The following is a 27,823-nucleotide window of genomic DNA, read 5'->3' as shown; positions in this document are numbered from 1 at the left end:
TCCAAGGCCAGATGTAGTCCTGTCTGAGACCTCCAAGGCCAGATATATTCCTGTCTGAGACCTCCAAGGCCAGATATATTCCTGTCTGAGACCTCCAAGGCCAGATGTAGTCCTGTCTAAGACCTCCAAGGCCAGATGTAGTCCTGTCTGAGACCTCCAAGGCCAGATGTAGTCCTGTCTGAGACCTCCAAGGCCAGATATATTCCTGTCTGAGACCTCCAAGGCCAGATATATTCCTGTCTGAGACCTCCAAGGCCAGATGTAGTCCTGTCTAAGACCTCCAAGGCCAGATGTAGTCCTGTCTGAGACCTCCAAGGCCAGATGTAGTCCTGTCTGAGACCTCCAAGGCCAGATGTAGTCCTGTCTGAGACCTCCAAGGCCAGATGTAGTCCTGTCTGAGACCTCTAAGGCCAGATGTAGTCCTGTCTGAGACCTCTAAGGCCAGATGTAGCCCTGTCTGAGACCTCTAAGGCCAGATGTAGTCCTGTCTGAGACCTCCAAGGCCAGATGTAGCCCTCGTACCACAAGAATATCTCGTTGGTATAACCAGTTATGTCTGTGTCATCCATGCCAGAGGAACCTGGGTTCAAACCCCGCCGGTTACACATCACAGGACATTTAGATATTGTGTGTGTGTGTGTGTACAATATACAGTAGTTGGCTATTGTTGCTACCACCAGTTCGATCATTAGAGAAGACTGTACACAAAGTTGACTCTTCTCTTGCCCTTGAGGAACGACGGTACTTATTAGAGGAAATGAAACCACTTTCCTTTCATTAAACTGTAGCAAATGAGATTATCCACAGCTGTCATACTGTAAGGCAGGCCACACACACACACACACACACACACACACACACACTCGCACACACACACACACACACACACACACACACGCACACACCACGCTGGGTGTGCAACGGGTATTTTTCACTCTGCTCGCCATGCCTAATTTCATTATTCCATTAAATAAGCTTCATTAACAATCACTAGATTAACACATTGATCTCCAAGAAATGTGAATCCGAAATCCTTCTGGAATATGATATCACCCCCCTCACCATTGTGATTGTGTGTGATGGTCTGTGTAATGATGTCTCTGTGTAACGCCATAGCCGCGGGTGAGAGGTGTCTGAGGGAGGCGATGATAGATATTGTAGTGAAAAAGCATTTAGCACTGTGTCCTACAGTACAATAAGAAGTCACTCATGCTATGTGGAATGATGGCATGCACGTTGTGATATGCAGACGAGGGAGATTCGTAGATACCAACCGTCACTGTCAGCTCCAAACGCTCATCTGACAGTTGGTGGTCTCACTCAAGTCAAGTGGACTCTGCGTTCTGACTGTCGGTGACTTAGTGAGGACCATTTGGTTTCCTCCTCACGCATCGTGTGTGTGCGTCACAACTTTCTCACCACGTCATTGTTCTTAGGGGTCAGCTCAGCGTGACTCTTTTCTAGGCAAGGCAAGTTTATTTGTATAGCACATTTCATACAACAGGGGCAATTCCAAGTGCTTTACATACATTATTATAAAATACAGCAAGAGGAGCATAGTAAGAAAATCAAAATTACAATGAATAAAAGCAAATATAAGAAGTAAATAGATAAAACATTTAAAAAGACAATAGTTAATGGAAAAAAGACATTGATAGACGTGTTTGTGTTTAATCATAACTGGTGCAAAACATGAAGGTTTTTAGCTTAGATTTGGAAGGGTTTCATATGACCAAACTCGTTCATCATGACCAAACAGGCTTCATAAAAACTCGCCAAGCTGCGGACAATATTCGTTGATTGCTCCATGTACTCCACTTCTCTCAGGATATTAAGTCTCCATGTGCAGTCCTATCATTAGACGCTGAAAAAGCTTTTGACAGGCTGGAATGGGACTATCTGTGGCTGGTACTAGACAAATTTGGCTTAGGTTCAGACTTCACTAAGTTGATCAAAGTGTTGTATTCAAACCCCTCAGCTACGGTCACTACAGGAAATATCATTTCACCTTCTTTTAAAATTTCAAGGGGCTCTAGGCAGGGATGTCCGCTCTCGTCACTCCTATTCTGTCTCTCACTCGAGCCATTAGCTCAAAAGATTCGGCAACACCCTCTTATCTCCTCTATCAAGTTTTGTAATACATCACACCACATTTCATTATTCGCCGACGATATTCTGTTATATATGGATAAGGCTCCAGCATCCATTCCCAGAGTGTTGGACACTTTTGAAGAGTTTGACACTCTGTCAGGCTACAAGATCAATTGGTCCAAGTCTTCATTAATGTCTCTCAGTACTTCTCTTGATCCATCTACCCTACCATCTCACATTCCAGTCGTTAAGTCTTTTAAATACCTTGGGGTAGATATCTTTCCCTCTCTGTATTCAGTTGTAACCAAAAACTTCCAAGGCATCTTAAGCAGAGTGGAGGCAGACATGAATAGATGGTCACTTCATCCACACTCCCTACAAGCACGTGTCTCCATTGTCAAAATGGATGTTCTTCCCAGGGTACATTTTTATTCCAATATGTTGCCAATCTCACCTCCCAAGGGTTACTGGGACAAGATCCATAGTCTTATATCAACATTTATTTGGAAAGGCAAGCGCCCTCGCTTAAAACTATCCACTCTACAGCGCAGCAGACAGGATGGAGGTCTAGCTGTCCCCAATTTTAAAATGTATTTTTGGGTGTATGTGCTGCGCCCTTTATCAACCTGGTTAGATTGTAATGCATCGGTTTCATGGCAAGCGATAGAGGAAAATGTGGCTTCCCCTCACCGCTTACAAGACTTAGGGTGAATCCCAATTCACCACTCCGGCTCCGTTTTCACCCCTCCGGCTCCGTTTTGCGCGTTCACGTGTAGCCGTAGTGGCGTCCCAATTCATTACTCATTTAGGGTTAGGGATAGGGTTAGGGTTTTCCATGGCTCCGTTTGGAGAAAATCTTGACCCTCGTTCGATTCGGAGCCATGAGACTCCCTTCCGGCATGCATTGCGAAACATCTACAGAAATTTTCTTTTCGCTCTCGTAATACGGAAGCGAGCCTGAAATGTCATTTACTTTTTCTGGAATTACTTGTAATTAAAGACTTGAAAAATTATTATAACCATCGTATTATCTTAGTTTAATGTCATTACAATGCCTTATAGACCTTTTATTTATAACAAGCATAACCAAAAAAAATCGCTTTTATGTCGGTGCTGTGTCTAACGTTACAGTAACGCAACGCTGCATGACAGTCGAGCATTTCAGAGATGTACAATCATAAATCAATTATTACCTGTGGCGTTTGACAGCGGATGATGGTACACATATGTAAAGTTTTCTATCAAACGTTCGTCTGACATGTAGCGGCACCCGCAATCTAATCCAAGCAGTTGTTATTAGGTAATATTATTAATGGGTTGTATCAGTGGCGGCTGGTGCAAAAATGTTTGGGTGGGGCACAGCAGTGTGGCGATTTTTTTTTCGCGTGCACGTTTCTTTTCGCGTGCACAACCAGACCATGTCAGAAACACAACCAGACCATGTCTGTAACACAACCAGACCATGTCTGTAACACAACCAGACCATGTCAGAAACACAACCAGACCATGTCAGAAACACAACCAGACCATGTCTGTAACACAACCAGACCATGTCTGTAACACAACCAGACCATGTCTGTAACACAACCAGACCATGTCAGAAACACAACCAGACCATGTCTGTAACACAACCAGACCATGTCAGTAACACAACCAGACCATGTCAGAAACACAACCAGACCATGTCTGTAACACAACCAGACCATGTCAGTAACACAACCAGACCATGTCAGAAACACAACCAGACCATGTCAGAAACACAACCAGACCATGTCAGAAACACAACCAGACCATGTCAGAAACACAACCAGACCATGTCTGTAACACAACCAGACCATGTCTGTAACACAACCAGACCATGTCTGTAACACAACCAGACCATGTCAGAAACACAACCAGACCATGTCAGAAACACAACCAGACCATGTCTGTAACACAACCAGACCATGTCTGTAACACAACAATGCATCAGCTGAGTTAAAGAAAACCAACTCTTACCTTTGATGACAGAACATGAGCCGTGTTTACCCATACCTCCGCCTTGCCCCGCGCATATTGCTATGAATAGTTCGAAGATAGGTGCTTGCACGTTAGGTGCGAGGCTGCTTGGTTAACCCATTAGCGGGAACATTATTAGTTGCACAAAATAGGCTGATTTAATTGACCATGAACATCAGAGACAGACATTACGAATGTTCATTTAAAATACTCCGGAAGCCCGAAGTCCGGAAAACCGGAAGTCGGGAGTCCTCAGCATAATGCATTGTCTGCAGTACAACCGGAGATTCAGGAGGACGCACATTTGTGCGCCCTGGCCAAGAAATAGAGACAGCCAATTGGAGCACTGCTACAGCTCACGTGTAAGCGAAAAGTATTCGTCCTGGCATAGACTTGCAATTGACCGGCGCCCCGCGACTCCTCCTATGTATTTTAACAGTGAGTTTTACACACACACACACACACACACACAGATAAAAATGTTTATTGTATTGGAGGATTTTTAATGAATGCTGATAGGCGCCGACAGAATATCAGCCGCATTTTGTGAATAAACAATGTTTATTTTTTTTTTATTTTATTTTTTTTCAAATCTCAACTAGGAAGTGAAGGTGGGGGCGGCGCCCCAGCGCCCTCTATCGGCCAGCCGCCACTGGGTTGTATCATTCATTTAAATGCATTATAGACCTTTTCTTTATAACAAGCACAACAACAACAAAACTTTATTATGCCGATGTGCTGTGTGTCTAACGTTACAAGCTGATTTGTGCATGACAGGCGCGCATTGACATATTTCCATGTCTGATGTCTAATGTCTAATATCTGATGTACTAATGTCATTTCAATGCATTATAGACCTTTTCTTTACACGCTTCGCGCACTAGGTGGGCCGCGAATACTGTAGAGATTTGTAAAGTGGGCCGTGAGTCCAAAAAGGTTGGGAACCGCTGCATTAGACTATCAAAGCAGGACACCGGAGCACTCATATCTGCGCGTTTGTCATAGGGCGACAGTCCCTGTTCCTCTGCCCGGCGTCAGTCCAATGGAATCGTCAAGCACAGCCTTCCCCATATAAATACAACGGTGCGCAATTACAGAGATGTACAATCATGTTTATTTAAAAATAAATTGTGGTGTTTGACAGCGGATGATGGTAGACATATTTAATGTAAAGTTATCTATCTAAAGTTATCTATCCACAGGCTGATATGTGCATGATAGGCGCAAATTCCCCCCCCCCCCCCCCTTGGTGGTATATGACGCTATCTGTATTGCGGCACTTATTATACCAAAACAACTCGCAATCTAATCCGAGCAGTTGTTATTATGTAATATTATCGATGGATGTGCCATTTTTGATGGAGGGCAGTGAGCGGGAGACTCATCAAGGACATGTAGTTAATTAATGCAGTGGACAGCTGTTTCTCCAGCGTTCCTGTCACATCGGATTTCGTAACGCCATAAAAATATATCTGTGCTGTTATATATATATAAATGAATTACATGTTATAAGGCTGATCTGCGCATGATAGTACTGCATTTTGACATATTTCATGTTTCCGCCCGTTGATGGTATATGACGCTATAGTCAGTCCCAATGGTCCAAAAGTCAAGCGCTTCGTAACACAGACGGGGTGAATTTTATGAATGAAAGTGAAAGTTCTGTCACAAAACGCTGTTACGTATCCTCACACATTTTTAAGTGGGTATACGGAAATCCTTGGCCTTTCCTAGTGGGTATACGGCATAGTCCTGCGTATCACCTCCTAGACTACACCACTGGAGCACAGGTTTCATACAGGTTAGAGCTTATTCTGTCATGGTCTGATAATGAAGCATTGTTCTTTTTTATTTTATGACTTGTTTGATCGATTGATAGCGTTCAAGTTAATTCAAGTTGTGAATGAATCGCGAGCGTCAATGCTTTTCTACGATACTACGTGTAATGTCACTTAGACATAGAATAATAAGACACTTGAGTCTGGGTTCAACAAAGGTATGTCGTATATTTTCTACTTAAACACACACACATACCTTGGATTTGTATGATAAGGCTTTGTAACAGTTACATTTACATTCATGGCATTTGGCAGACGCCTTGTTCCAAAGCGGAGCCTTTGGGCCTACAGGCAAGCTCTCTGAGGGGGTCAGGTTACGACAGACCACATGGTCGAGCACACACACACACACACACACACACACACACACACACACACACACACACTAATCATTAACAGATGGCTCTTCCCTTGTCCAGCTACAAGGCACTGGTAGATATTTGCATAAGAGGGCAGGGATCTAGGGGACTGGGACAAAACAGCCAGGAAGGGAGAGAGCTTGCTCTTTTTCCAGCCCAGGCCAGCGGAGAACACATGTAATGTATATATCTGTTTGTAACTCTGATTAAATTGTCTTAAACTCAATAACTGTTCTTTGATTCATAACCAATAAGATAAATACACAACAGGTATAACCAGTTTACTTCGGTTCTCTCGACACCTGTCAGTCACCTACTGGTATATCACGAACTCTCTCTAAGGCGCATGCGCCGTCCTGACTATGAATTAACCCATTCATTACACTACGGATGACGTATTAGTCGTGAAGGGTTGTCCCATTTCCCCCGGGGAACCACTACGGCTATGGCTCCAAAACGAGTGACTCCAAAACGAGTGACTCCAAAATGAGTGACTCCAAAACTAGCCGAAGTGGTAGAAAAGAGAATCGGGATTGGGCCTTAGTGTACTCAGGTCTATCTACTAAACAATCCAAATCTAAGCTGGGCCCTATAATGTCCTCTCTTTTATCAGTATGGCTGGCTGTAGAGAAGGCTACTCACTCTCAGTTAAAGTGGCACACCCATACTCTTATCTTCCACAATTTCGCTCTTCTAACCGGAAAAGTTCCTTTTTCATATCCCCAATGGAGTGATAAAGGTATACATGTTCTTTCTGACATTTCTAATGATGAGGGTCTTAGAATGTTTAATGATCTGCGTATGACCTACAATTTACCAGGGTTCTCATTTTTTCTTTACCTGCAACTTAGATCTTCCATGCGTGCATATGGTGTTCCCTGGGGACAATCTCTATATACCCATGAGCTTCACACGATGTTAGATGTGGGAGTACAGACAAGGGGTTTAGTCTCTAAATTATACACTTGTTTACTAGAAGCTTCCTGTAAACCTCTTGCTGTCCACCAGGTATGGGAGAGAGACCTTGATTTTTCTGATGGGGAAATTGATTGGATGACTGTTTGGGACAATCTGGATACCACATCTAAAAATCCTAATCATAAGCTTATTCACTTATTCACTTGTTCTTACACAGGTTATACCTCACTCAGAGAAGACGCCACCTCATGAAAATCATACCCTCCTCAATTTGTGATCTGTGTTCACTCGGTCATGTGGGCTCCTTTTTACACATGTACTGGGAATGTCCTGGGGTGGCGGCATTTTTGAAACTAATATCTTCCATTTTATCTAATCTATTGGGGATCCATATACCTTGTTGTCCGAGATTATTGATTTTGAATGATACTTCATCATTGGATCTGTCAGCTTCCATGTTTCGTGTTTTATTTGCTGGTCTTACCGCAGCCAAAAAGATGTTAGCATTACGATGGAACCCTCCACATACTCTTACGCGTAAACAATGGCTGCTGTGTTTCCTGGACATACTATACATGGAACAATCTATAGCCAGAATACATGGAGCTAAAGAAAGGACAATTCAAACATGGACCTCTGCAATACATAGGATAAAAGAGTTGATGGAGTGACTGTGTTTGTAGGCTGTGTTGTATGTGAATGTAACCTGTAATTGTTGTATTATTATGATTTTATGATATACCAAATATAGTGTAATGAAGAACTATGGGGGGGGGTGGGGGGTGGGTGGAAGGGATGTTATCGCCATGGGGGGGGGTTACTCGTGTGTTTATAGTGTGTGGGGGGGGGGGGTAAGATAAGAAGAAAAAAAATCAGGACAGACACTTATTTAGTTTGGTGTAATAATGTGAGTTTTTCATGTGTACTGTTTTGCAATACATAATTGATTACCAAAAAATAAGATTTGGAAGGGTTTGGGCCTGTTTTAGCTTACAGTGACTCATTTTAGGTGTCTGTTGACTGGTGTACTGTAAGTGTTATATTAGATTAGATTAGATTCAAATGTATTATCATTGCAGAGTACAAGTACTACACAACGAAATGCAGTTAAGCATCTAACCAGAAGTGCAAATAGTGATATAAGAACATGATATAAAAAACATGACAATGAAAGTGATAGGTACAGTAAGGCATGTTCGGTAGTTTGTGTCTTCCACGTGGGAGACCCGGGTTCGAAACCCTGTCCATCACATAAGCAGGGTTCCCCCACGGAATCAGAAGTTCCCCTGGCACTGACAAGAAAGGTTGCCGGTGGTGGTGACGAAAACTCAGCCATCCTCGTCGCCAATGTTGTATTCCAGAGACATGAAATAATTCAGGTCCACATCGCTCAATGCTTTGTTTGTAGCTTTTAGTGACAGGTGCCATTCATTCTCACAACACACACACACACACACACCGTAAAGTATATAACACAAATACCGTAAAGCGCAACGTCAGAACGTGACGTCGCAAACACCGAAACACACAGTGTCGTACAGAACAGCACTGTACCTTGTGCTGCTCTATGGCCCCCGAGGCAACAGATACATCTTAGTGCAATTGGTGTCAGTGGGACCAGGGGCAAAAAAACAAGACCATCTCACAAAGGTGCTGCACAGTAACGTGTTAAGATGGGACCAGGACCGCAGGAGAGGGACTTCCTCCAGCTATAACTCTGAACGAATTATGGAAAACAGGCAGAGACCAGGATCATCTACACTACAGACTCTCTCTGCATGGATAGTGGCCACACTGATTCCTGTATGACACATATGTTGTGTTATCATTGCTCATTATCATATCAATGTACCCTCTCTACTGTGTATCCAATGTTGCATTTCTATCCTTTTACTGCTTAGTTCTAACGAAGCTATTTAAATAACAAGTAGCCTTTTTTTTTTTTTAAATGAGTGGGGCAGTCCCACTCATATTTTTCATTTTATTGGACAGATACAGTGAAGACAGACAAGAAAGTAAGGGAGAGACAGGACATGTCAGCAGGGCATATGTGTGCATATGTGTGCTAGACCACTGGACCACCCCAGGCCACAGTAGCCATTGTTTTCCTAAACCTGTAGACCTCGGAACTACCCGCAAGTAATATTTTAAAACCCAGTACAATGTCCTGAACCTGAAGGGGTCCGGAAGCCTCTCACTCAGTTCAGGCACATACGAGGACGCCTCTCTATGCAGCCTTCGGTCCTTATAGGGCTCTGCACACAGCGTGCGATTTCTGTTGCGCGTCAACGTTCCATAATTTCCATTGTTGTTATGAATGGAATCGAATTTTCGCCGTGCGGGGCCGTGTGCATTGCGATGCGATGTTCTCATAGACTTCCATTCAAACTTCAAAATGGAACGTTGACGCGCAACAGAAATCGCACGCTGTGTGCAGAGCCCTTATCACTCACACCTTTCAATTATCTCAGTTTGCTCTGAGCCAGTCCTGTGTTTGTTTTCTCTAAATCCTTTCAGACCGAAATGGAATGCACTTCCAACCCCCCACATTAGGTTGGCATTATCAGCCAGAAATGTGTTGACTTCAATCCATTTCATTACCTATTATGGTATAGTTCTGCAAATAACATTTTGCCTCGGAATAGTTTTATATTATGTGATCATTGATAGATTATGGGGCAGTTTTGCGGACACAGATTAGGCCTAATCCTAGAGTCTCTAGGCTAAAACCACCCTATGTACAATGAATCCATCTTGGCTGAATGTTTTTTTTTTTATTATCAAATTTCACCTTGATCAACTCTAATTGGGGGAGGACCTCCCACTAATGTCCCGTTTCTTCATACAATGGGATGGATTCTAGGGGAGGCTGGTGAAGGTAGAAATTGGAGGACGGACACATTGTAATGTATGAACTGAAATGAGCAATGGTATCAAACGTGTGTTTTCAAATCCATTCCATGCATTACAATGAGCCCATCCGATTTCTACCTCCACTAGCCTCCACTGGTAGATTCCCCTGTAGTCTCTATACCTACAGGTAAGAGTAGACTTGTAGTAGTCTAAAGCTTCGTGCACACCAGGTCATTGCGTTGCACCGGAAGTCATTCATCTCAATGGGGTAGTTGCGTTGATCCGTTGCGTTGCTCTGCATTGCGTTTCTTGTCCGTCAGGGTGCGGTAATCAGTCAAAATATTTCAGCTTTTGCGTTGCGTTGGGTCCGTCAAAACAACCGGAAGTAGTTTCTTGACCAGAGCTTTCGCCTTTAGATGTAAAATCCGCCATTGGCGAAAATCTTTAATTTGGCTCTACAAGTGTTAATATGTCATTTTATGAAGTTTGTATATGTTTTCAGGCGAGAAAGTAACCATATATATTCACAAAATGTATCCGGTTTATCAAAATAACCAGTTTATATATCTAATCTGACGTTTTTTCCCCCACTTCTGTGGGAAACTTCGCTAGCCTAGCTAAAGGCTATCATGTATCCTGGGCTTATAAGAGATGATGTTACCCACGTAGGAGCTCATTTTCTATCTAGTCTCCAGACTGGGTACTGAATAACCAGTCACTATTCACCTTATACAACTACTACTACTACAAGTGTAGTCTACTACTGTTCATGTTAAATCCGTGTGGAGCTAATGCTATCGCGTCTCCACAGGCTAAAGTACAACTACACTAATATCCTCAACTTATGTCCTAATCACACTACTGTCATACAAGTCGTACCTCCTCCTTGACATGGACATAAACACCTGCTACCTTCTTTGAAAGAAATCGCGATTTATTCAGTGAAAACTAGTACACCATTCATAGCACAACATAGCATAACAATAGCATAGCATTGCGAACAACAACACGTTTTACAACAAGGAAGGGATACAACTAATAAACATGTTAACTCACTATTCACCTTACATATGTATCAACATGTAGCTGTATCAGCATGTAGCTGTATCAAACTTTTCGTTGGCCAGAGACGGCAAGAATCAATTGCTCCTCCATTGTTAAAACTTTTTGTTCAAACTTCCCCCGCTGTGCACACATGTTGCGTCTGCATCGCATGCGACATGCGTCAAGCCCATCCCACCAGGTTGCGTCAGAACGGTGGGTCACAGTTCGCGGTGTGCACGAAGCTTAAGGCCCTGTCCACACCTATACGTTTTTTTGACAAACGTGGATTTTTCTATTCGTTTTGGGGGGTTCGTCCAGACGCAAACGAGTTTTTGCCCTCTGAAAACGAAGATGTTTAAAAACGCCTGCCAGAGTGAAGATCCTTAAAAAACGCTGTATATTTTTTGACGTCTGGACGAGATAGACGAGTTTTTTGTATTCGTCACGTCATCATGCGCGTAGATGATGCGCAGTGCAGCTGTTTTCTGTAACCCGCATGCGCCAACCCAGCCAACAACAACAACAAGTGTTGTTGCTTTCGTGCTGCAGAAGCTATTGAGCTTGATTGGGCTTTTACAGCAAAATGTACTGTTGCTCCTCTACTACCACCGACAGCACTTAAGCACTTAAGAGAACATTAGATTAGTCTTTTCTGTAAGTGAAGATATTATACAGAAGTCCTGTTTATGTAAATTGTGCATTGCTATTCTTTTTGGGGGCTTTTGCCATTACTTACTAGGAGAGGTGCATAAGAGAAAGACAATGTAGAGAGCCACAGTAGATTATTACACACTCTTATTTCTGTAAGTGAAGACATTTTTGTTTATTATTTGCGACATAATAATTACGACATACAATTCAAAGGTACAATAAAGAATGTTTATTTTGTTTTTTCACTGGGTAATGTTGCAGTGCATACAAAATATTGTAAGAAAATAAATAAAATGTCATCTTGACGGATTTACAAACATAGGAGCTGTCCAACAAAAAGTTTCAAACACTGCGAAAATGGCAAAACTCCCAGTCAATGGTTGCATATGTTTTTGTACTTTGTACTCAATAGTTAAACTCAACAATACTTCTACTTCACTGTCTGTCCAAATGAACGACTCCTTTGCTCCCCGAGGCGGCATGTTGTTTACGATTGGAATTTTGTATTTCGCGGATGTAACGCGGAAGAACCGCTTTAGCTTTTCCTGGCGTCTGATTGGCCAGCGGAGCTATGGGGTTAAAATTATATCGCCGACTACTGGTGTGGAATGCTCAATGACAGCGTTTATATTGCGTTCATACGTATGCATCTGGATGCAGATATTTTATAAACGTGCTCGTCTGGAAGGTGATATTTTTATATACAAAATACGTTTATCAAAAAACGTATTGGTGTGGACATAGCCTAAAAGTAGGAGTTGGCAGGTGCAACTAATTTCCAATACCTACAGGTTTAGAGTCGGACAAGAGAGACCATAGAAACAGAGAATGATTATTTAGTTTTAAAGTGCATTTTCACCAAGGTCTCAAGACACTATACACATCATATAAAAAGGACACCTACTTTCATTACACATGCTTTTATTTATTTAATATAAATAAAATCATATGGGTCGCAATAATCATAATCTTGAAATGGGGAATGGGGAAAGGCAGTGGAGAGCGGGAGTTGCTAAGGGCAACCGTATGCCGCTCTAAACAGGTGGGTCTTGTTGTGGTTCGTCTTAAATTTGGTACTGTAAGTGTTGATGACCCTCTAACAAGGACAAGCAGGTTATTCCACAGAAGTGGTGTTCGTTAAGAAAGAGCCCTGGCCAACCCCAGCAACCCCGCATCTTTGGATCTGAGGGTGTGAGTAGGCTGGCAGGAACTGATCAGATCTGCTCATACTTGAGAACCGTTAAAGGCTTTATATGTTAAAGACAAGACCTTGTGATTCTATCGTATTCTCATTCTTATTCTATGGAAGAGACAAATCCCCAGTAATTGTCTGTTGTTGTTGTTGTTGTGTTTCAGACAGAGCCAGTGTGCTGTCGTCCCTCATTGGTCCTATAAAGTTGAGAAACACTGGGACAATGTCAACAGAGGACGGAGACACTTCAAGTAATGTATTCTGGTTTTTTTGGGGGGGGGGATTAGTAAAATGTAACGTCAACCTTTTTCTTTTTGGCTTATGAGTCATTTCAAACTAATCGTTCTCTTTGCACAAAAGACTGTTGAAAGAGCAAGACTACTTAAAACCATGAAAAGCTCCTTGTTTTAATGGCATTTTAAGAGATGCTCAGCTATGAGCAATTTATTCTGAACTTAGTTTCTGAATGCAAAAAGGCCATTAGGATAAACGATTTTGAGAGGTAACCAAAGGAGTGCGTGTTCTGAGTGTATATATACTCCTGTAAAGGTCTCTAAGCACAGAGGGAGGTCGACACAGAGGAACTGTTGCAGAATAGGTATTTATTTATGCCTTGCATAGCTCAGCACCGTCACTGACGTCACCGTCACTGACGTGCTGAGCGAGTCTTTTCAAATAATAATAATGCGCACTGGAAACTGCGCCGCTGCGTCCCCTTTCGGGACTCGTTCAGTTTGCCCGGCTCTCTCTCTCTCGGTCTCCCGGTGTGTGAATTCTGTCTTCTTTTGTTTTGTTTTGAAGTGGCACGTACTTCCTGCCTCCTTCCTTCTCCCGAGGGAACAAACACACACAGGTTAAATAGACCAGTGGCAGGGGCGGATTTATGATTGTAGTAGGGGATCCGGGGCTTAGCCCAGAGGGAGCATATAATGTGCGCGCAGAGCGCACCGGAAAAATTTGCCTTCAACCTTCAACTTACCACCACCTTAAAGCGGACAAAAGGCACTGGAGAACACATATACATTCACACCCTTTAATGAAGCAAACTAATAGGCTAGGTGCACGATCTCCCTACTTCCTGAAAGGTAACTGGGATGAACATATCCTGTCTCACTCTATTGGTTTAATTGATTAATCAACTGTGCACTGTGTGTTCCAACAGTTTACCGCACAGCTGATTAATCAATTAAACCTATAGAGTGAGACAGGATATGTTCATCCCACCCAGTTGCCTTTCAGGAAGTAGGGAGATCGTGCACCTAGCCTATTGTGGTGGTTCTGGGCACAGAGCGAGGTCAGCACACGTAGCTCCCCCTGCAGGCCAGAATGCGCCATTGGATAGCAGCTGACCTGTATTACAAAATAGACAGTAAACACACACACACACACACACACACACGTCAGTCACCATAATTTATATTTGAATAGAATTACATAATTGATTGGCTGAGGCTAGTTATGTTACAGTATGTATATCAGGGCAGACTCTGTGCTCACCACTTATATTGTATTTAGAGTCTTGTCCTGTGCTATATGACGATATATTACATGTATTGTTGGCCTGTGTATAGTAGTGAAATCAAATTCCCCCTGGGACATTAAACAAACATAGTTAGTTAGCGTTACATCTTAGGATAGATTTGAGTCATGTTCTGTATACATACATACTACCATAAGGGCATACTTAATGTGGTTACTCCATGTTTACTAGCTGTAACATTAACGTTACATCATTCTTTTTCACTTGTTACTCAGTCAACCAGAGTGCAGATATCAAAGACTATCAGCCTGTTATTCACTTTATTTGTATAAGAATGATCCTTTGTTTGATTTCTTACCATGTACCGTAACAGTACCTTGCTATGTTTCATTTTCATTATAACATAACGTTATGTTATGATAGCCAGCTAGCATTAGCAAACCGGAAAAGTAGTGTCAGTGAGTCAGTCACCTTTCTAATAAGATTCACAAACCTGAAACATCATCTATGTCATCACTACTGGTGATGTCATTGTTGTCAGCTGCTGATACTGCTGCTGCAACAGTTCTTGGCGCTTGTTTTGTTGAAAAAAACGTTGGGATATCCATCCTTACAATTTTGCAAGTCAGGCACTGATTGAAATCACTTCTACTTCAGGGCAGGGAAGGCTACGCAGTACGCAGGCTAATGTCGCGCAGCTGCTGCCTCTCTGTTGGACTCCGGTACTGCACGTTACTCACAATTTTTTTTTATTTTTTTAAAGTAAAACATTCGGGGCTTTTCAGAAAACATCTGGGGCTTGAGCCCAAGTAGCCACCCCCTAGCCCCGCCCCTGACCAGTGGGATAACGAGTCTGATCACTGACACCTGTCCGTAATCAGCTCATTAACCCCCTCACAACGGCAGTCTGGCTCCCTCTGCAGGCCAGAACGCGCCATGCTCCCCACAACTCCCATCCTTGGTTCTATCCCTGCCTAACCTTGACTTCACCACATTTCAAGGGAAATGGCTCTCTCTCTCTGAACAATTCCATGTCAGTGTTTTCCTTTTCTCTCCATTGATCAACATCAGTTTGAGTGTCATGGAGGTTTTGCTCTTCTCTTGGTTGGTGAACAGGTACCAGCAGTGTTGAAGTGAAGGAGAACCGGGTCAGTAGGTACCAAGTGGACTTCCCCACCACGCTACCTGGCCAACACCGCCCTCCATCCCTCTACACGGACGTCTCTAGAGGCGGGACTAGAACACTGAAGCGGAAGCAGCTATTGGTGGAGGGCCAAGACAGACTCCTCTACCAGCTCCAGCTGATCTGTAAGAGGACGTCCTGGGCCGTCAATCAGAAGAAGAACGCCTTGGTCCACCTGAACGAGCTACGGCCGGGCCTGCGGTATGAAACGCTGTCGCAGACTGGTCCGGTCCACGCGCCTGTCTTCTGTGTCGGAGTGGAGATGGACGGCCTCAGGTTCGAGGGCCGAGGACCCACCAAGAAGAAGGCCAAGATGAGGGCTGCCGAGCTGGCTCTTCGCTCCTTCATCCAGTTTCCGAACGCCTCCCAGGCTCACGTCGCCATGGGCAACCTCCTCAACGTCAGCGCGGCGGCGGACTTCACCTCCGACCGGGCGGACGATCCCGACGACTCGCTCTTCATGGAGTTTGCTCCGCCGGTCCAGGTCAGAGACGGAGACCTGCCTCACCCCAGGGCAGGGGGCTGGGAGCTGCTGTCCAGTAGGCCTGCTGGGTATAACCACGGGACGTTGGTGCGCCTCGTGCTGGACCTGATGTCCTCAGACAACCCTAAGAAACACAGGGTAGGCTCCTCTGTCGCGGGGCAGCGTCCACTGGGCCTGCTGAGCGAGCTGAGTCCAGTGGGCCTCCTGAGCGAGCTGCGTCCTGGGCTCCGCTATGTCTGTCTAACGGAGAGAGTCCATGGCAGGGCCGTTAAGAGTTTCGTCATGGCGGTGCGGGTGGACGGGAGGATATTTGAGGGCTGCGGGCGCAGTAAGAGGCTAGCTAAGGCCCAGGCGGCAACGGAGGCCCTGCAGGCCATCTTTAACATCAGTCTGGAGCTGGAGAGGACCATGGGCCTGACTAACAGCTGGGCCAAGAGTTCTCAGTTACCCCAGGTGAGTAGACTTCGCTGAATGATCAACCAGTCAATCACATTGATTTGTATGGTGTCATTGTTTACAAAGACAGTTTGGCACAAAGTGCATCAGAACATGAACAATATAAACAATAAATACAATATGAACAAACACTGACCCTGATGTTCAATTGGGCATTATGTGAATTATTGTGAAGATAGATTTTTTTTTTTTTTTCATGGGCTTCTATCTCTCATTACTTTTCAGAGCACCGTTTGAATTTTACAATCGGTTCTAAGCTGTTGAACGTCTTCCTCTAAAAAGACGTTGTTCAGCGTTGTTGAACACGCCCTGGCCCATTGTCCCTGCTACGGCGTGGTCATCTTAACTCCTAAAAATCCCCAAATGACCCATCCCATCGACGTAATGTGTCTGAAGGGGGCTCGGGGAGACACCAAATGGGGTGTATCGGATCAGCTGGGCCTCCATGTGGAGAGGGCTGGAGGCTGGGGGCTGTAGTCCTGTCCAGAGTCGGCCCTCCTGTCCTGTCCTGCCTTACCAAGCACAGCCGCCTAACAACTCTGTTATGTCTGTCTGGCCTCACAACCTTTCGAGGATATGTTGTTGTCTTTGTCATCTTTTGCTGCCTTGCTTGATTGCAGAATTTAAAATGACTTTTCGAGTTCAAGCAGTTTTTCTAGTTTCAAGTGTGACTTGATGGTGGGTGATTTTATCATGCTGGATGGCGAGAGGTTGTCTCGTGGTTGAATGTGATTGGGGTTTCGAAAAGTAGAGGCTGATGGAGGTAGAAGTCAGAGGACAGGCTGATTGTAAATGCATGGAATAGGATGAGGAATGGTATCAAACCCGTGGCTCCACTCTGCTGGGTTCTTAGCTGGTTTCTAGCAGACATATTTATTTTTCTTACGGGGGTTTTTTCTTCTAATTATCCCCCTTTCACCAGGAGCTGTCTGTCAAGCAGCGAGACGCTTTACTGAACATTATTATATTATACCATCTGATTAGTGAAGGGGGAGGAGACACAGCCGAGAGGGGATAGGAATGCACTGAGGAGGCGGTGTGAAGAGCATAAGACATATTCATCTTCATCTCTCTTCATCCCCTCTACCCCTCTGTACAGTTTCTTTACTGTAAATCTTCATTTCAAAAACCTTTTTCTAGCATTATGACTGCCAATGGCCCCTGGCCCCGAGCATAGATGACCACTTCTTGCTAGGACTGATGGACAGATGATTCACCTACTTAGATAAATGTCTTTGGTGTAAGTCGCTTTGGATAAAGGCGCCTGCTAAATGCCCAAAATGTTAATGTATTCTGATTCATTGTTTTAACACAGACACCTTGTGCCATAGTTGTTTAGGCTACCGCACCATGCATCATTTTTTTCCTCAACAACTTCCTCCTCCTCAACTCCAAACATGTTCAAGGGGGTATTGCCGTATCGACGGATGGTGGTTATTGGTTGTTGCGAGTGTGGATGAGTCATACCTCGGTTGTTTTTTGGTTTCTTTTGTTTTCATTAAAATGTTGGTTGATTTGATTTCACCAGTGAATATAGTCAACAGATTCTCATTATTCTGGCAGTACAATGCTCACTTCGGCAGTATTTCTTGGGGAAATGACATTGTTGGGAGAACGGTAAGAGGAGTTATATTGTGGCCTGTCAGTTCAGGGGCACTATTTCTGTCGGGGCACTATTTCTGTCGTCAGCTTCTGGCAGAGCTGGCAGAGAGAAAAGCAACATCTATCAGAATCATTGAAAGACTGTCTTTACAGTCCTGTCTGTCTGAGTCAAGTCCAGACCTGTAGATGCACAAAGCATACAGAGCATACAGATCATACAGATCTTATCTGTTTGTGTTGGTCCTCTGTTATGATGAGAAATCTGACCGAGGTCATCAGGTTATTGACTTGAAAACTAGAAGTACGCTACTCTCGGTGAACGTTCCTGGGCCTACTTTATGTCCATGTGAATGTGAATGCAAACCGACTCCCGATCATTGAAGTGCACTTTGGATAAATAGTGCATTACCGTTTTCCAGTCCCTTTTTCAATTACGTTAATTTTCATCGCTCTGTAGATAATCGCATGCTACAATTTAATGTACGCCGTTATAATAAGACCAAGACCACGCATGGCTGGTGGAGGTGGAAATCCCCAAAGGACATATACAATATATATCTGGCTCATTGCAATGCATGGAACAGAATGAGGAATCGTATCAAACACACATCTTTGATGCCATTCCTTATTCCATTCCATGCATTACAAACTGTTTGATTTGTGAAGTAAGATGTTTGGAACTGAGAGGTTGTTTAGAGGATGTTTAGAAGTTTGATGTTTGGAAGTAAGTTATATGTTGACAAGAAAAAGGAACATTATTTCAGTGTATGTGGGAATGCAAGGAGAGAAGAACATTCTGGATGGAGATCTCAAATGCAATATGATCAGGGCTCTACGCTAACCTTTTTCACTAGGAGCACATGTGCTCCTAAATGAAAAATGTTAGGGGCACACAAAGAAATTTAGGAGCACAGTGAAAAATGTAATTATAACATATTTTTATTAGTGATTTTGCAATTTTTGCACCAAAATCACACATTGGCCCATGCCTACAGCCCTACTAGACGCAGAGTTGATGGCATTGTATTATGGTAACTAGCTGTGTCAAGTTCTCCTGGTTAGCAGCATGTTCATTCATTCATCCATGTCATGCCTGTCAGCTAGCAGCTAGCAGCCCAGCCAGGCTTTAGGGCTAGGTCTGTCAGCTAGCAGCCCAGCCAGGCCATGCAGAGGTCTGTCTCCATGCTGCCCACCTCCCTGCTGCTGGGTCAGGCTACATCAGTCACACACGGTGGCCAGACAACTCCACATCTAGGGGTATTAAACTACCCCACATCCAGATGACCAGTCCCCAGCCCCATGCTGCCCGGGGTGGTGACATGTGGAGGTGGCCAGCCCAGCACGGTGCCTCTGCGGCGGCTAGCTGTTAGCACACCACCATCCCCGGGGGTCCCACCTCTCTGCCACACTCAAGTACAACATGTTACATTTTCATGCCATTAGGCAACTTGCTTCCTAGGGTTTCCTAGGATTAGAGATGCATTTGGACTTCTGGAGTACCTCCACTACTTGCAATGGGTTCTGAAGGTCTGAGATCTTTCTACTTTCTACCCTGGGTAGTTAACCCTGGTTGTAACCTTGGGTTCAAATCTGGAGTGTGTGGGACCAAATCTGTAGATGTGGTGAGCTAATGAATCTAATGAAGCTTGAGATGAGAAAAGGGCGCTTGTCTCTTTAAGGCCCAGGAGGGAGTTAGCGATTAGCGATGTTAGCTTAGCGCCAGTTTAACAGAAGTAACTTCACTTTTAACATGACTTCCCGTGGTCGTAGCGGGCTGGCTGACGGCTTAAAATGTGGCCACACGGTTCGCGCAGATTTAATTTTAGAATAAAAAAAATAAAAATAAAAATCGGTACTCGCACATGTGCTCGTGAATTTATTTCTCTAGTCGCACAGATGTATTTTTAGTCGCAAATGCGAGTGAAATGGTCGCACTGTAGAGCCCTGATGATATGCTGGACATAAATGTACCTCTACATCCCAAATTGTTCATACTAGGCATGCTGTATATCCAACTGATCCAATATTACGGAATAAAAAGAAGACACTTATTAATAAACGCTTGCTTCATAATAGCCTAATAGCCTTATCATGGAAAAATGTAAATAGGCCACTTATGGGTCAATGGCTCCGGGAGATGTCTACCTGCCTTTCAATGGAGAAAATCACTTATATTTTAAAAGGTAGAAAGGAGGCCTTCAATTCCATATGGGAACCGTTTATTCTTTTGGGAGGAAATGTGGATATGTCTGGTGCATTACAAGAAGTTGAGGATAGGAGAAATGCTTAAGCCTAAGTGCTGAGGGAGGATAGGAACAGAGAGGAGAATAACCTTTTCATGTATAATAATATATATATATTTTTTTTAAGTTCTGGGGGAAGGGGAATTGGGGGGATTAAAAAGTTCTGACCAACTTTCCGATGTACCTATGTTAATGTTGTAAACATAAAATCAATAAATACACTGTTAAAAAAAAAGTTAGGGTTAACCCTAAGTGATATGTTTGGTAAGTGTGATTCTGTGTGGTTCCAGTATTTTGCAGAGTCCATATTCCACCTGGTGAGAGACAAGTACGAGGAGCTGACTGAGAGCTGCTGCTCCACCTCTTCCACCTCCTCCACCTCCTCCACCTCCTCGCACCCCCGTCACAAAGTCCTAGCTGGGATTGTCATGACCAGAGGTGCCACACATTCCACTGCCTTCTAGAACCTCATGCTTAGAACTAGAACAAACTGACATGTTGATTAATTTGCACTGCCCCTGTCAACTCCATTGCTAAATACATAAATGAGAGCAAACTTGTATTTGTAACACATACAGTAAAATATTAATTAGGTCTAATTTAAGTAGAACTGGTGCATCTCTATACAACTGTTGATACTAGCGTCGAAATGTATTTATTTATTTATGTAAAACGTTTATTTATTTATTTATCTATTTGAAACTGGTGACAGTTTTAAACCCCTGAAGACACATCATCTCTTAATTATTAACCTGTTCTGAATATAGCTACACTCACCATCAACAGTAGTCAGTCAACTTGGTGTGCATGTTAGTACAATTGAAAGTAGAAAATATTATCCTGAGTTAGGCTTGTCTTTGTATTATTCATTTCTGCATACTATTAAAGCTGCATTTAACCAGTTTTTAACCTTATTATCTCCAACAACAATATCTTCTGTTTGCTCTGAGAACTGTTGCATTGCTATTTTACCCAAGAGAGAAAGTAAGCAGCTAGACTGTATACCAACCAGAACATACACACATTATAACGTTATAACTTTATATCAACTTTATACCACTGAAGCAAGGAGGCAGCCATTACTCTCTTACAAATATTTCATGAGGCGCTGTCGTAACCACGCAACAACATAATAAAAGTGGAGCATTATACTTTGTAATGTACTGCAAGTTGTTGTTTATTCATAGACCATCGCGGTTCTCTTCTGAGTTCCGGTAGGTCATGTGTAGGGAGTTCTGAGTCTGAGCTATGATAAAACAGACCAGCCTCTCATTGGCTAATATAATAATAATAATAATAATAATAATAATAATAATAATAATACATTAGACTTATATAGCGCTTTTCTAGACACTCAAAGATGCTTTACAAACGGAAAAGATCGAGTAGTCATAATAAAAAGACAATAAAAGAAAGTATGGGGCTTAATTAAGGTAGTGCTGGCACCATATATACCAAAATATGTATGCACTCTTTGCAATGTAAGTCCACTTTGGATAGAAGTGTTAGTTAAATGGCATATATATAAGTAAGGTATCGTTTCTAGCACGGGAGGCCAGTGCAGGTAGGAATTGGAGGATGGGCTCATTGTAATGCATGGATAGGACACATATCAAACATGTGTGTGGCAACTAAATTGTAGTGTTCTGTTGCCTTGTGATAAGGCACCATTATGGATAGGCCAAGTTATTCCTGTGGACAAGGCGTGTGTTTGATACCATTCTTCTTCTGTTCCATGACTTACAATGAAACTCTCCTCTGCTTCCTACCTTCACCAGTCTCCCCTGGGTCACAGGTGCAGTCATTATGCTTTGCCAGTTGTCATGCTGGTGTTGTGTTCTTTAAAGTTCTGGTCTATGGCTATCCCAGATGGAGGACCCAACGACGGTTTGTTAGATGAAGAACTGTTCTGGTCCAGGAGAGGTGTGGGTCTGGAAGCGCTACTTAATCAGTCAATCAAATGTATTGGTGTAGCACTTTCTTACAATGACAGCTTTAGCTACGAAGCTTTCAGGAAACTCACCCTAGGTCTTGTATTCCTTTAGGTTTCGATCTGAGGCGGGCCCAGGTGGTGGCGCTGGGGACGGGCACCAGGTGTGTACCAGACGGGGGGAGCGCTGGCGACCGGGGCCTCAGCGTCAGTGACTGTCATGCTGAGGTCATCACCAGACGAGCCTTCCTCCGCTTCCTCTACTCCCACCTGGAGCTCCTGCTGAGGTAACTTCACACACACACACACACACACACACACACACACGCACGCACACACATACACTTGACACACAAAAACGTCCTGCTGAGGTAACTTCACACACACACACACATACACACACACACACATTTCACACACAATAACGTCCTGCTGAGGTAACTTCACACACAGTAACGTCCTTTTTCGGTTTGGTTTAGTGCCCCACAGGCATGAGGTTGGTCGAGGTAGAAATCGGAGGACGGGCGCATTGTTTTGACACTATTCCTCCTGCCAGGCATTACATGCATTAATATTGCCTTTAAATGACAAAATAATTAAATTAAGATTATAAAAACCCATCCTTTTAATATTGCCTTTAAATGACAAAATAATTAAATTAAGATTATAAAAACCCATCCTTTTAATATTGCATTTAAATTACAAAATCATTAAATTAAGATTATATAATGATTAAAGCACTTTGAGCTGCAACGTTTGCAGGAAAAGCGCTATACAAATAAAGTTATTATTATTATTACAAGGAGCCCATCCTCCGATTTCTACCTCCACCACCCCCCCAAAACACACACACACACACAAACACACACTACCTGTGTGTGTCATATATTATCGCTCAGTGTCACTTATTTGTTTGTTTGTTCGTCTGTAAAAAACAATCAAAACAATCATGTTATGGCCTTAGGACAAAGTTGAAAGATATTTCGCCATTTTAACTTCATTGATTTCAACTTGTTGCACAGGTAAAATGTGTGTGTCAAGTAAATTAGGTTTCATGGTGGAAATGAAAATATGTGGAGCTTTTTTAATCATTTTACAACACCAATTACTAAGCCCTCACTAATCAAATTTATTTCCACAGTTCGCAAGTGCTCGGCTTGAAATGGTTCACACAGATTGAAAACCATTTTGCTAATCTATGTCTTCTCGCAGCAAGCGGCCAGACAGTTCGGAGCAGTCCATCTTGGTGGCAGACCAGGGGTGTGGCTACAGACTGAAGGAGGGGGTCCTCTTCCACATGTATGTCAGCTCTTCACCATGTGGTGACGCACGCCTCAACTGCCCCTACGAGGTCACAGCCACACGTAAGAACCAGGGGAGGCTGAGGGAGGTAGTCAGCGAGGGATGGGCTCATTGTAATGCAACGAATGGAATGAGAGATGGGATCAAACACTTGTGAGAACGTATGAATGAAATATAGATATATAAATGAAATATACACTTATATATACACTTATATGATTAAAACACCATTGTCAGAGAACACTTGCATTTGTTGCCACATCATGTTTCGTGTGTGTGTGTGTGTGTGTGTGTGTGTGTGTGTGTGTGCGTGTGTGTGTGTGTGCGTGTGTGTGTGTGTCCTCTCTCAGACCGCAGCAGCCACAGGCTAGTCAGGAGGTTTCGCTGCCACCTCAGGATGAAGGTGGGCGGTGGGGAGGGTACACTTCCTGTCAATGTACGGACAGCCAATCAGAGATGGGACAGGTTGTTGCCATGGGAACCTGCCGTGACCATGTCCTGCACAGACAAACTGGCCAGGTGTGCTCCGGCTAGAGAAAGTTTCAACTTTCAACTATTTAGGTTGAAAGTGCATTTCCCCCAAGGTCTCAACACACTATACATCATGTACAAAATGTCACAATAATCTTGACGTGCAGAATGGGCAAAGGCAGTGGGGAGGGGTAGGGGGAGGGGGAGCTGCAACCATATGCAGCTGTCTTGAGGTTCGTCTTAACACTGGGACATCCATGCCTATTTCACCTACTAGTAGAGACGCCTTGGGGATCTAATAGACCCCCTCTTTAGAATGGAAATCTGCTACTTCCACACAAAGATCACTAGAGGGCGTTTCTTGTAAATTAGCCTGCCTCCTACACAGAAAAACTGGGCAATTTGATCGAGTGCAAAAGGAATACTTTTCTTTTTACTCACAGGGTCATGGTGACCCGACCATGACTGTGTTAAAGAGGTAACTCCCCCCTCACAAGGGCAGGCAGGCTATTCCACAGTGACACAACAAGAGTGTTAATGCATCATCTCTTCATACAGTCGCTCTTACTGTTCCAATCTCTGGAATGTTCCAGAATCTCTTCCCTTGCACAGAGATAGAACAGCGTAGTGTTCCATGTGCGTGTGTGTCTCTGCAGATGGAGTCATAGAATTAGAATGAATGTGTGGAATGCTCTAGAACTGCTTGGTCACGACTCTGCTGGCCTCTAGAACCAGTCACATACAGACTCCAACGCGTTCAGAACTCAGCTGCCCGTCTGTTCAGTAGAACCCACTCCAGAGACCACATCACTCCAGTCCTCCAGAACCTCCACTGGCTTCCACTCCAATGTAGGGTTCAGTTTAAGATTCTCCTCGCCACCAACAAAGCCCTCAACAACATGGCACCCTCCTTAACCCTTCTGACCTCCCCCTCCAGCACACTCCTACCAACCTCCTTGTCCCCATCACCAGGACCAAACATCGGACCTGGGTGGACCAGGCTTTCTCCACTGAAGCCCCCACTCTCCCAAATCACGAGAATCATGAGAGAATCCAGCACGCTCTCAAACCCATCTTTTTAAACTTGTTTTTAATCAAATAAAATAAATGTTGTTTTTACTGACTGTCCTTTTGCTTTACTTTTCATTTATCTATCTATTCTTGTTCTCTCCATGAAATGTAGTGTCTTTGAGTAAAAAGCACTACACCAAAAAATACACTTACTTAAATACACTTACATAAATACTTATTATTACTATTATATAATACTTATTAAATATTATTATTATTATTATTATTATTATTATATTGACCGTAGCTTGGCGTATCTCCTCAGGTGGAACGTTCTGGGTCTCCAGGGTTCTCTCCTCTCTGTCCTGGTGGGGCCGGTGTACCTCCACAGCCTGACGGTGGGCACGCTGTGCCACACAGGCCACCTGGCCAGGACCCTGGACCGCCGCCTGGGGCCGGGCGCCCACCTGCCCCCCTCGTACCGACGCAACCAGCTGCTGCTCGGCTGTAAGTCATGATGACGGTGTGTGTAGAGAGGTGTAGTAGCAGTAGTAGTAGTAGTAGTTGTGTAGCGGAGGTGATTTGGAGTGACTGCCAGCGACTTCTAAGCCCAACTGTAGCCCCTCGTACCGTGAAGACGTTCTCTTGGTATAAAGGGGTATAAAGGTATAAAATACATCTGGGAGAGGTTCCCTGGTTCAAACCCTGACGGTCACATGAGGGAGCTCCACTACAAGGGGGGAGGGTAGCAGAGGTAGAAATCGGAGGAACGGTATAAAATGACGAACCATGCATTACAAATGAGCCCCGTCCTCCGATTTCTACCTCTGTCGCCCCCCCCCGCTCCACTGTCTCATCCAGCCTGTCCTCTGGTCTCTGTTCCCCAGGCCTGGGGGGCAGTGAGGCTCGCCAGGCAGGGACGTCCCCCGGCGTCAGCCTGAACTGGACCTGTGGGGACGGGCAGCTGGAGGTGGTCAGCGCCTCGACCGGCCGGAGGGAGGACTCAGGGACGCCGTCCCGGCTCTGCCAGGGCTCCCTCTTCACCCGCTGGGAGAGGCTGCAGGAACAGGTAGGTGGCAGGTTCCAAAAGTCTTTCCTCGATTCCTCCTTACTTCAAACACGTCGGAGGTTGGAAGGTCCTGAGGGGAGGGAAGCCAAGACGTTGTCCTCCAATGAGGTCTGAGAAGGAGGGATCGAGGAAAGTCTTGTAAGGTTGGACCTCAGAGACTAGAGGCTCCTACACCTTCACCTCAGACTAGAGGCTACACCTTCACCTTAGACTAGAGGCTACATCTTCACCTCAGACTAGAGGCTACATCTTCACCTCAGACTAGAGGCTACACCTTCACCTCAGACTAGAGGCTCCTACACCTTCACCTCAGACTAGAGGCTACATCTTCACCTCAGACTAGAGGCTACACCTTCACCTCAGACTAGAGGCTCCTACATCTTCACCTCAGACTAGAGGCTACTTCTGTCTGGAACCTAGAAACAAAAGTATATCCTTTCCCTGGAAATAACCATATTTGAGTATTCCCTTTGAGGACAAACCCAAGCCTTTTTCAACTTCCATTTTGTGTACTTAGCCCAACCAATTGTGTTTTTGTACGTAGACTAGTAAGGAATGTGATCTCTGGCATCAGTGCAGTGCGAACGGAGCTCTCTTAACAAATCATTTGCTTAGCGGAGATTCTGAAGAAGACTGTACAGTGCTTCATTAGTATGCAGATCTCTTTTCATTTGCAACGCTTGCTCACCGAGTCGCTTTGAGTTCATCTAATTCTCCTAAGGATGATGATGTTTTTTTTTTTAAAGTACAGATTAATTTCCATTGTGAAATTTAAATATGTATGCGCATTACGCTCTTCTAAAGGGTGCCAGTTGAAATTTCCTACGACAGTAAAAGACATGTCATTATTTTAAAAAGAAAAAAGAAAAACTTTGGGAATTGCTTCCTGCAGCAAATGCTCTCAGCGCTTTGCGCCACATGCTAGAATAAACAGAGCCAACTAAATATCTATCCTGGCTGTACTCCATTAAATATGTTGTTTCGAAAGAGTGAGAGAGAGAGAGAGAGAGAGGGAGGGAGGGAGGGAGGGAGAGAGAGTGAGAGAGAGGGAGTGAGAGAGAGAGAGGGAGCCAAAGTGCGGAGAATGTTAATTTGCTGGTGAAATTTCAATGGGGGAAGATAGCCCAGCTGTTGAAGTTAACAGTTTGTGTTGGGTCATTGGTTTTTATTCTGTCTGGGTGGTGTGCTTTATTAACCCTAGCCCGTCTCCTCTCTCCCCCTCTCTCGCCTCCTCTCCTTTCCTCTCCTCTCCTCTCTCCTCTCCTCTCTCCTCCTCTCCTGTGTCTTCTCCTCTCTCTCCTCTCCTCTCCTCTCTCCTCCTCTCCTCTCCTCTCCTCTCCTGTGTCCTCTCCTCTCTCCTCTCTCCTCCTTTCCTCTCCTGTGTCCTCTCCTCTCTCCTCTCTCCTCTCCCCTCCCCTCCTCTCCGCTCCTCTCCTCTCCTCTCCTCTCTCCTCCTCTCCTCCTTCAGGTGTCCGGGGCACAGGGGGCCCAGGTCATGCAGACCATGCAGACGTACTCTGGGGCTAAGATGGCAGTGGGGGTCTATCAGAGAGCCAGGCAACAGTTTGTCCTCTCACTGCAGGAGGCCGGCCTCGGAACCTGGGCCAGGAAACCTCCAGAACACCAACACTTCCATGGCAGTGTGTGA

General features: G+C 44.2%; 1 protein-coding gene across 1 annotated transcript; it reads left to right on the top strand.

Annotated features, from left to right (window-relative positions):
- Positions 1–1,094: 1,094 nt before the first annotated feature.
- On the top strand, positions 1,095–27,823 carry LOC308149782 (double-stranded RNA-specific editase B2-like; the record flags this gene model as incomplete). Its single annotated transcript, XM_080522672.1, has 9 exons — positions 1,095–1,122; positions 15,541–16,544; positions 20,683–20,830; positions 22,438–22,609; positions 23,535–23,686; positions 23,975–24,143; positions 25,432–25,613; positions 25,994–26,175; positions 27,644–27,823. The coding sequence occupies 9 exons, from the start codon at positions 1,095–1,097 to the stop codon at positions 27,821–27,823; spliced, it is 2,217 nt and encodes a 738-aa protein (XP_080378798.1).

The sequence above is a fragment of the Nansenia antarctica genome (assembly GCF_963989245.1).
Source record: "Nansenia antarctica genome assembly, chromosome: 2".
Lineage (NCBI taxonomy): Eukaryota > Metazoa > Chordata > Actinopteri > Argentiniformes > Microstomatidae > Nansenia > Nansenia antarctica.
This window is presented reverse-complemented; position numbering and strand designations above follow the sequence as displayed.